Source organism: Amblyomma americanum, chromosome 1 (assembly GCF_052857255.1).
Source record: "Amblyomma americanum isolate KBUSLIRL-KWMA chromosome 1, ASM5285725v1, whole genome shotgun sequence".
Classification (NCBI taxonomy): domain Eukaryota; kingdom Metazoa; phylum Arthropoda; class Arachnida; order Ixodida; family Ixodidae; genus Amblyomma; species Amblyomma americanum.
Genome location: NC_135497.1, coordinates 527,457,512 through 527,468,148, shown reverse-complemented (window position 1 = coordinate 527,468,148; position 10,637 = coordinate 527,457,512). Strand labels below are relative to the sequence as shown.

The 10,637-nt window shown below is 46.6% G+C and overlaps 1 protein-coding gene across 2 annotated transcripts; it reads right to left on the bottom strand.

The window, feature by feature from the left end:
* Positions 1–2,203: 2,203 nt before the first annotated feature.
* LOC144107456 (tubulin beta-4B chain-like) lies at positions 2,204–9,571 on the bottom strand. 2 transcript variants are annotated; one of them, XM_077640459.1, is made up of 4 exons: positions 9,284–9,571; positions 8,426–8,534; positions 6,896–7,006; positions 2,204–2,300 (listed from the first exon to the last, which is right to left on the bottom strand). In XM_077640459.1, exons 1-4 carry the CDS (start codon positions 9,338–9,340, stop codon positions 2,296–2,298), a joined length of 282 nt encoding a protein of 93 aa, XP_077496585.1. In that variant the 5' UTR covers positions 9,341–9,571; the 3' UTR covers positions 2,204–2,295. The 2 variants fall into 2 exon arrangements, with proteins under 2 accessions (XP_077496585.1, XP_077496594.1); XM_077640468.1 differs by having other exon boundaries at positions 6,896–7,003.
* Between the last annotated feature and the right edge of the window lie 1,066 nt (positions 9,572–10,637).

Here is a 10,637-nt window from a genome sequence, read left to right as displayed (position 1 = left end):
GCGAAGAGGCTACGCTGTGCAGATGAAAAAGTGAGCGAAGGAAACTGTCTACAAAATGTGGACGACATGGATGAAGGAGAATTGCGCACGGAGCTTCGGGCTATGGGAATGTCGACGAAAGTCAAATCAATAGAAAAACTTCGCAACCTTGTAAGGAAAGAAAGAGAAAAGCAATGATTGTAGCCATAGGAGGAGATAACAGTTATGTGGTGAGATGTGCCTTTTAGTTTTGCGTGTTTCCTCCTATATTTATAGTGCTGTGTTGTACCTCTAGTTTAGAAAGTGCATCACTGCTTGAAGATGAAGAGTACTGTTCCTGATGCCATATGTGACCTGCTTCTAAAGGAGTGTTCGGTGTGTACTAAAAATAGTGTATTTGTATTATGTGACTGTTGACCTGCCATATATGCCCTGAGCAATTTTTTGGTGTAATATAAATGTGATATGTGTGTTTTGTAAGTATTGCAGTTGTCACTTTTAAAATGATATGTTGGCTTGTCTTTTGCGTAAGAAAATTCTTTTATGTAAACAAACCATGGATAACCGATTTTTAACGCAATCAGTACAGCTAGAAAAAGTACTTGGGGGGGGGGTGCTTTGAAAATGAACATGCACACAGGCCTTTAAGTTCTGGGGGGCAGTAGGAAAAAATTTTGCAGCGAATTTAAGAAACCTGATTGGTCGTATCGGGCGTAGATCATATGATACTGGCATCAAGTGCACAATGCGCACAAACAGGCTCGAGTAAAGTGACGACAGCAGTACTACGCCCATTCAATGCCATCATTTATGTTCATTTGTATGTCCTTTGCTGACGCATTTTGTTTGGCAACCGATTAAAAGTTTGCCTTGTTCTTTATTCTTTTCGCAAAGTATTGCTTCTTTTGTATGCCATGTTACTGTGAAGTGTGTTTAGTTATATTCATATTCATTACGTTCGGAGTGCATCGTTCTGGTTGTACATGTAACATGAACACAAGGTAATGACGCTTTGTGATTTTGACTGTTCACATTTTGTTTCCAAATGTTGTATAAAAAGTGTATAATAAAATATTTTATGTCGGCAATATAGCCCCTGTCCTTGCCTTTTTGCGGGGAAGTTATAAGCCCTTCCGCACCAGCTATCAGATATTGTGACAAGTGCAAGTTTATTGACAGCGACGCCGTGAAAATAGACCTATTACATTTGCTCGATTTCCTCCCCAGAGGTGCATAGGAGAAAAGAAATATAACCTCCAGTGCTTCGAATATTACTGTAAACGTAACAGATCACTTCCCATGAGTGTTATCGTTACGAAGGCTTCCCCTTCATTCATGGTAATTTGCTGACATTGTGCTTTCCCCTACGTGCTATAGACATCCCCGCCTGCTATAATGACATCCCCGCCTATTTGATATTCTCATTACCTTGGTAATATATAATGCAATTATTTTAGAGTCTGGTTATTTTTGTTGCGCTGTACCTCTCTATTACAATTGTATTTGGTTTGGTTTACCAAACGCTGCTGCTTCCAAAGTAAGCGATAGTATTGTTCAGTGCAGTATAATTAGTTTTTCACCTCACCACGGAAATCAAAGCTGCTGCAGGCAGAGTAACCTGGGAACTGGGAAAAGCTACAATGAAATTATACAAATTAGTTCCATTACAGGCTATGAGGGACAGCGCACTGGAGCGCTTCGAACTAATTCGACCCCCCGGGGGTAAACAGCCGCAGCGTTGATGCATTTCGCGTACGCTGAAATGTGGGCATAGCGGCTGGGTCCTGAGCCGGCCTTACATCACCCGGCACCCTGTGCAAGACTTTGCCACCCCCCAACCGCCCACCCCTCTCCCTCTCTTTGAATGTATTTGTGGGGGTGTTTCTCTTGATTTTTATTGGCCGTCCTAACGGGGGGCACTTCTAGTTTTCATTCTTTTAACAGTCTCAGTGTAGTATTTGTACTGGCGTGGGCAGGACACTTAGTTGTTTTTTATTTTTCTTCCCCCCTCTAATTTATACCCCTTGACATCCTGTGATCTTGCTGTTGGTGGTCAATTTTTTAGACGTTTTCATAGCATTTTGAAGAAGATGAATCTTAAAAGCATGCTGCTTGCGATAACGCAACTCATCTATTATACTGGTGAAAAAGAAAACTTTATTGCTTAAAATGAGTACAGCCCAGCCTCAAAGGACAGATGGAAACGTTCTTCAAAGGAGGCTGTCAAGACAGTTGCTTCAGACGATTGATATGACATCGCGACTAACCCTGTTAATCCGTGGTTAACCCTCTTGCACCTGGCGGCCCCTTGCGATGTCACTCTGGGAGGTGCGGGAGAATTAAATGCGATATCATGACAATCGGCCGACGAAGCAGCGTAGCAGCGACTGCCAGCGTCGCAAGTTGCGACAGCCACCATATTTACCATTTATTTATACCGTTATGAAATGCTTCCTTGATGACGTCCATGTAAAAGTGCTTTTTCGTAGCCCAGAAGTGGACACAATTAAATTCACCAATTTGTTTGCAAAAATGGAAAAAAGTTGGCGGTATCTCGCGGTATCTTTAAAAGCGAAGTTTCGCACCTCAAAAGCGAAGCCTCACTTTTTCAGTTGTGTTACACAGGATGGATCCCGGCAATACATCATGCATGCATATTACAGAAGTCAGAATGAAAGAACAGCAAAAAAAGTCGCCAATAGCTGCAGCAATAAAAGTATGAATAGTGATCATGCGTGAAATTTTTCATTCATACATTCATACTAATATATTTTCTATAGAAACGAGCACATTTATTAAAATTAGTTGACCAAAACAAAAGGTTCTGAACCAAGGTTAGAACTCTAAGTGCAAACTCGAGTCACCATAATCGGACAACGCTAGAGTCACAAATTTGAAAGCATTACAGGTGAACGTGACAGTAACAACCTGAACGTCTATCTAGACGCTATTTGCTTCTAGACTCCAAATTTTGTGTTCTGCCCGAAAACAGCTGAACAGCTTCAGAATGTATCTGAGTAAAGCTATATCAAATTTTCTTAAATAAGTAATAAAAGAATAAACTTAAACATTTATATCCGCGAATACTTTTTAATGTCGGCCGTTTGAATGCCGCTACGCTCCTTAAAAGCAACAATAGCTAAAATTCAGGCGAGCTAGCCCTCATACCCTAATATATCATGATCACACGCCCCAATAAACTTTTTAGATAATAGCAAAGGGCTGACAATTTGCAAAGTTGCTCCACGACAAGCATATATGAACAGCCGCGAATATTTTATGTAGCTGCGTTAATGCATGGTCATCGTAACAACTTTTTTTATTTAAAGCTCCGGTCGAGTCACTGGGTTCGAGCTCTGACATGTGTTCTTGTCTGCAAGGCAAAAGTCACCCGATAAAAAGGTAAGCGTCGAATTGGACGTAACTTCAGCAGTCCGAACCACTTCTGCAGCGTAGCTCGGTGCCGGGCGCCATCTTTCATATTTTAGGCAATATCACGTTTCAATTAAAAGGCCTCAGGAAGCTTCTTGATCAAAGCTATGCCAGATCGTTTCACACTATTTTAAACACCATATATTTTGGTACCTAAAACCGGGAAGCATTTTCGATATCTATCTGTGTTACGGTGCTATAGAGTTTCAAAGTGTGGAAAAATGCCAAAACTTTGGCCCCCTCCCGTAGGCAGCATCGTATAATATTCAAACGCGCTGGGAAGCTCGTGTATTAATAGCACAGGACAGAAACTTCGGCACATTCCTCAGCTAAGTGTATATTATACAAATCCCCGAAGCATTTTTTAGGTGATTTTGTTCACGTTTTACGATTTTTTTTGTACCCCTTCCCATTCAGTTACGCTCCCTGTTGCCGCCACTGCCGGTAGATGGCACAAGTAGTAGATGTCCCAGAAAGCTGGGCATGAAAGAAAGCCATGCCCTGGGCGGAAAAAACAATACTTATGCTGCGTGGTGCCGGTAGCGAGAAGAGAGATAAACAACGCTCAACACAGTTGAAGTTAACAGCTTGCGGAAGTTCCCGATAATGCGACGGGTGAAAGAAGTTGAAAATATATGTTCACGTCTGCAAACAATTCAACAAGTCATGGCTCGCATTGTACTCGGCTACAGAACACAATCTCTCCAGCGAGTCCCTACGTAAAACGGGTGACAAATGACATGAACACAGGGGAGGGAGAACCGCCAGCTGTGCTCATTTCCTGTGTTATATCTGTCTGGAATATTTTGTTTTATGCCGGATTGTCCCCGCAGACGGCCGCCTCCCTTTTTTGTGTAATGCGCCACCTATGCGTTTTGCTGAGTGATGTGATGTTGTGTCAAAGGCGGATGGAATTTTTTTGTAGCGAGAGCTACGCTAGGCTATAGCCAGCGGCCCATTTCGGGTAAGCGTGTCTAGTCACTGCTGCGCATGAGCCACTAGTTGCCCCGAGCCGTAGGTGTTCCGCCGCTGCGTCGCGCCACACCTTTCCTTAAAATCGATTTTCAAGTTTTCTTTTTTCTTGTTTCCATCCCGCCTTTATCCATTCGATCTAGTGTCCATCGAGACATATGAGACAGTTGCTGCTCCATTTCCTTTCGTCAAAACAAAAAAAAATGAGCCGCCGGCGCTCATTTGGTGCATTGGTGTTGACAACGTAGAGCCCGCTCATTTTTACGAAATTGAAAGGCGCACACCTGGCTACCTGGGTCAGTGGACACCTCACTTTCGCTCTCGTGTAACGTGGCGTTGGCATGCAACTGCAAAAAATTAATGTGGATTAGCTCAGTTAATCTAGGGAATACAAAGCGAAAGGTGTCGGCGTTCACTGTGTTATTGGCGTTGACAATGTTCTAGACGACGATGGAGTTGTACAAAGGAAGGACGCATAACTGGCTGCCTGAATATGCAGACGCCTCATTCGTGATTTGATGCACGTGGCAGTGGTGGGAGAAAGATGTGGCCTGAATGCAATAGCGCTGACAGCGTTGTGGCTGACATGCGGCACTGCAGCAATAGCTAGGCCGCTGCGTTCGTTTGCTGATCAAGATCTCGCGATCAACCATTAACTGCGTGCCACCTCCCAGGGTGGCAGGGAGGGCGCGCTGCCTATCCAGTGTGGGGAACGCAATCAAAGCAGTCTTTTGCAGTTGGAAACCAGCGCCACGTGCATGAAAGCGAGATTTAGGTCTCCACTGACCCACGGAGCCGGTTGTGCGCCGCGGTGGCTCAGTGGTTAGGGCGCTCGGCTACTGATCCGGAGTTCCCGGGTTCGAACCCGACCGCGGCGGCTGCATTTTTATGGTGGAAAAACGCTAAGGCGCCCGCATCTTGTGCCATGTCAGTGCACGTGAAAGATCCCCAAGTGGGCGAAATTATTCCGGAGCCCTCCACTACGGCACCTCTTCTTTCACTCCCTCGTTTATCCCTTCCCTTACGACTCGGTTCAGGTGTCCAACGATATACGGGACAGATACTGCGCAATTTCCTTTCCCCAAAAACCAATTATTACATTAATTATTACGTCTATCCTTTCGTGAAAATGAGCGGCCTTTTCAAAGTTGTCAACGCCAATGAACTATGAACACCGTCGGCTGACTAGTTTTCTTTGGTATTTGAGGAAAGGAAATGGCACAGTAACCGTCTCACATATATGGGTGGACACCCGAACCGCGCCGTAAAGGAAGCGATAAAGGAGGGAGGGAAAGAAAAAAGAGAAAACTGAAAATTGAAAGTTGGATTTTGAGGAAAGGCGTGGCGCTGCGCAGCGGCGGACACCTGTGGCTCGATGCTACTAGTGGCTCATGCTCAGTAGTGACTAGGGAACGAGAAAGAAATATGCGCGGTGAGCCGCACGTTGTGACGTTATGTGCTTCCTCGGAGCACCGCCAGGGCGAAATCCCAAGTTTGCGGCCAGTAAAGCCTTCACTTTAAAACCCCATTTGATTGCCTTCCGCACTTTTGATATGCAGCGCGTTCACCCTGCCTCTGTGGCAGGTTGCAGTTGATGATCGCGAGAGGTTGATCACCCAATGAACGCTGCGGCCTATTACTGCAGTGCCGCGTGTCTACCACTAAGTTATCAGTGCTAATGTATGCAGAAACCCGCCGCGATGACTCAGGGGTTAGGGCGCTCAGCTACTGCTCCGGAGTTCCCGGGTTCGAACCCAACCGTGGCGGCTGCGTTTTTACTGAGGCAAAACGCTAAGGAGCCCGTAGGTTGTGCGATTTCAGTGCACGTTAAAGATCCCCAGGTGGTTGACATTATTCCGGAGCCATCCACTACGGCACCTCTTTCTTCATTCTTCACTCCCACCCTTATCCCTTCCCTTACAGCGCGGTTCAGGTGTCCAACGATATATGAGACAGATACTGCGCCGTTTCCTTTCCCCAAAAACCAATTATTATTAATGTATGCAGCCCACATGTCTTCACCATCGTCACGTACGTAGAAGAGCGAGTGAAGCGTCCACTGACCCGGGGAGCCAGTTTACGCACTTCCTTAAGCGTCTAGAACGGTGTCCACGTCAATGAACACATTGAACGCCGACAGCTTTTGCCTTGTATATCCTCTATTCCAATTCATTTTATTTTCGAAATGGCCCATGTATTCCCTCTCTCGTAATAAGCTCTTTTCACGGCGCACTACATTCTTGATGAACCACCAAGCTTGCGTCTCAATCTTGGCGGCCTAGGTTTCGCAAGGAACTGATGAGAATGTCCATAGATCAAACTTGAAGTATTTGATTGCGTGGCTGTATTAAACTGACTGCCACTCGGACTGGATTATACTGAGCGAGGATTCGCTGTGCGTACAGAGATGTGGGTACAAATTTAGCCAGTTGTGCGCTTTAAAGATTAGTCTATACTGTGCGCTCTTGTGGGTGTGTTTATGTACTAGGTTTTAAGCCGAGAAGCCCCTTACCGAACACAAAGTTATCCGGCCGGAAGAGTGGTCCATACGGTCCCGAGCGGACGGCGTCCACGGCTCCCGGCTCCAAGTCAACCAGGATGGCCCGAGGCACGTATTTACCTCCTCAAACAAAAAACAAATATCACTTAGCGGCAACAAAGATACCGTGCAGTTATTACAAGTACCTGCGTCACAACAAAGCCAGTTAAAGAAATGAAAATGGAGCGCGCCAACTGTAGGTGTCATAGCAAATAAAAGCGGCACTACTAGGTCCTTGCGCCACCTCCCGGCCTTCAAACAGGAGATCCAGTTATATTTAATATTAAAATATTTAAATATCTTTCAGCAGAAAAACAGAAGGTGAAATGTTGATAGATAAATTGAGGTGGATCAAAATGATGTCACTAAATTAACGTCCTGTTGCGACTCCTGTTTCGCTTCTGTTTCGTATTACTAAACTTACGGTGTCCTATATGGGATTAACATTCCGAATACTGTACATGAGCTGTCATCAACGCAGTAGTGCCGGCCTCTGGATAAATTTGCACCACCTCGGGTTACTTTACGCGCAATAAGATCGCAGAACACACGGCTCTTTATGATCTCGCCTCCATAGAAATGCGTCCGCCGAATCATGGATGTCATGATCGAGCCCCTTCCAAATGAAGCACAGCGGCGGTATTAGCAAACATAGAGTTAAAAACTCCTTACAAACTCACTGCAGCAAGAGGAAACGTAGTAGAGGGGTGGACGTACTATGTCCTCGTCAAACCTGACGAGGGAATCCAGAACCCGGGTTCGAACCAGACCGCGGCGGCTGCGTTTTTATGGAGGAAAAACGCTAAGGTGCCCGTGTGCTTTTCGATGTCAGCGCACGTTAAAGATCCCCAGGTGGTCGAAATTATTCTGGAGCCCTCCACTACGGCACCTCTCTCTTCCTTTCTTCCTTCACTCCCACTTTTATCCCTTCCCTTGCGGCGCGGTTCAAGTGTCCGCCGATATATGAGACCGACACTGCGCCATTTCCTTCCCCCAAAACCAATTATTATTATTATTAAAAACTCAATCGCGTTGTGAACATTCATTGCCTATGAGAAAAAAGCCTTTGGCCAAGAACCTTCAAGCTAATTCCTGCGGGACTTGTGGCAATGCAACCTGAAAAGCTGCTATGGCCTAACATAACATGCCGCAAACAGAAGAGGTCACTAGACGTTGCACTTTGACCTAACTAGATTTGCGCGATCGGTTGAAGAATTTAAAGCCTGAAGAGCAAAGGCCTGCCGTTGAAGAAGCTCTATTGACAGGCCAGATATCAGCTTAACAGCACAAACAACGCTATTAAGGCAGGACCGAGAATAAGGGACAACCATACACACAGCGTTCGGTTTTGTCTTTCGCTTGCTGTTTCTGTTGAAGTCATGTGCCAAACGGCCCGGCAAATTTCCGTAATGCTTAGCAGTGCGAAACAGCCGCAAGGCAACATCAACTCGACGGGGAAGCTTCAGAGTGAAATTATCAACCGAAATACAGCCAGGCGCGTACCGGAGGCCTCATTGTAGTAGACATTGATGCGCTCCAACTGGAGGTCCGAATCGCCATGGTACGCCCCGCTTGGATCGATGCCATGCTCATCGGAAATCACCTCCCAAAACTGCAGACGGGAAAAGATTTCAGTAATCAGAGTGGCGTCACATCGCGCAGTGGCGGCAGTCAAAGCATATTTAGAGGCTGTAATTCACAGCGAAAGCAACATAACTGCTACAGTTCCACTTGTCAACTGGTTTTTGTAGTCAACTCGTCACCTGCCATCGATTCTCACCCGCCATGTGTCTTGCTGATGGCGGAAACCCGGCAGGGCCTAAGATCACTTGAGGCCTTTGAATTGCATCATACGCGAAAACTAGGTCGTGCGAAAAAAAATTCCGGCAAAGAATCCTCGCCGATCGCTTTGCGGCAGTCATTTGCCATAAAACTGTTCCATGTCACCTCTCCGCCAAGACCGATTGTCTCGAATTTTTTTACAACCGGGAATAAAGTCTGAGCTATATGCCATAAAACAACAACAATATCTCAACGCTCCCAAAGCGCGAGCAGTAATTAAAAGGTCAGAGTGAAAGGAGTGGTCAAGAACAAGAGATTCGATGAGCATTATCTAGGGCTCAACATTGTCCAACGCAAAGAGGACACAACTTAGAACGAAAGCAGTACGTCTGGTAAAAGCCGCGACTGCTTCACAGGCAATTGCTTTCGCCCGTATCCTGAAACGAGATTCTAGTACGTGGCGTTTAGGACGCAACATAATCACCAACGTAAAACGCGCCGGGACCGGCACTGGGACCGAATGGCAACCGTGATCCCCTGAGCCGTGAAATAACCCACGAGGTTGTAGAGGTGGCTTACCTTCGCCCCAATCTGGTTGCCACACTGGCCTGTCTGGATGTGGACTATCTCGCGCATGTTCGATGCCACTCCGAGACTAAGCTGTCAAGATGCCGACTGCCTGCCTGGGTCAAGGGCCCACGTATTTGTAGCCTTGCGCAGCATCAACGCTCACTTCTTCCTCAACTCTGTTCCTATGTGTACGCGTGTCGACTCAATAGCGCATAAAGTAGTGCCGCAGCCTGTTCCTGCCATGGTAAATGCGTTTCAGAGGTTATATATAAGGCCTTCAGTTCACGTACACGGTGCCGTGTAAAGGATATGCGCCGTACAACGCGAACTATTTTTCGTTTCGCAAAGCTTCCGGCACAACGGGGTTCTCTCAACAGGCTGCAGGGGCAAACTCGGCCTCTTCTACTTTCTTTTCTCGGTGCTCGAAATTGGTTTCGCTCGAAAGAACTAACGTGCATTCTGCGCGTGCGGTCGGTTCTAAAGTTTGAATGTTACCGACCGATTGGAAAACTATTTTATCATCATCATCAGCAGCAGCAGCCTGACTGTAGCCCCAAGAGGTTAGAGACCTGAGTCCAGGGCCTCATTATCTGTTCCAATCGGGGTTGCCTGGTCGATCAGTCTGCGCTGGTCATCCTGGTTTGTGCTCTCGAAACAGTGGCTTCCCATTGGGAGGAAGGGGTTGGGTGTGGGTATGGGAGGTTGGGTTGGGGGTTTGGGTGGGTCACTGTTATCATCGTCGTCATCAGCCCGACTACGCTCACTGCAGGAGAAAGGCTTCTCCCATGGCTCTCCAATTATTCCCGTCCTTTGCCAGCTGCGCCCACCTTATGCCTGCAAACCTCTTAATCTCATCCGCCCACCTAACCTTCTGCCAAACGTTGCCAGGTTCAGATTGGGTGGCTATGTGCCAATATATGCCTGGTGAACAGCAAGCTATTAACACAGACAATTTGCGCAGAAATTGTTCATCCGGGCAGTGATTTTACTAGGTACATGATCGATACTTTTGATGGATCATGGAATTCTTTAGTAAATGTGGATTCACAATACGGGCCTCTTGCCGTTCCTTGGTCCGGGTTGCGTTCTGCTTTCGGTGCGTTAGGTATGCACACTGCCCGCGGACAATTGTCTGATGTTGGTGAACGTAGCACGGCGACAGGCCGTGCGTATGCCTAATCCACTTACAGCCGCTTGCTCCGACCTCCAGCATCACAGGTGCTGATAACAGGGTTAGACACGCGCATCACATTTCACTGTGCGACGTTCACCAACATGGCAGCCAATGATCCGGGGTCCGCCGTCAGAAAAAAGGATATCGGAATTTCTGCTGGAACCCCTGGTGCGCAGATAACCGGGGCCA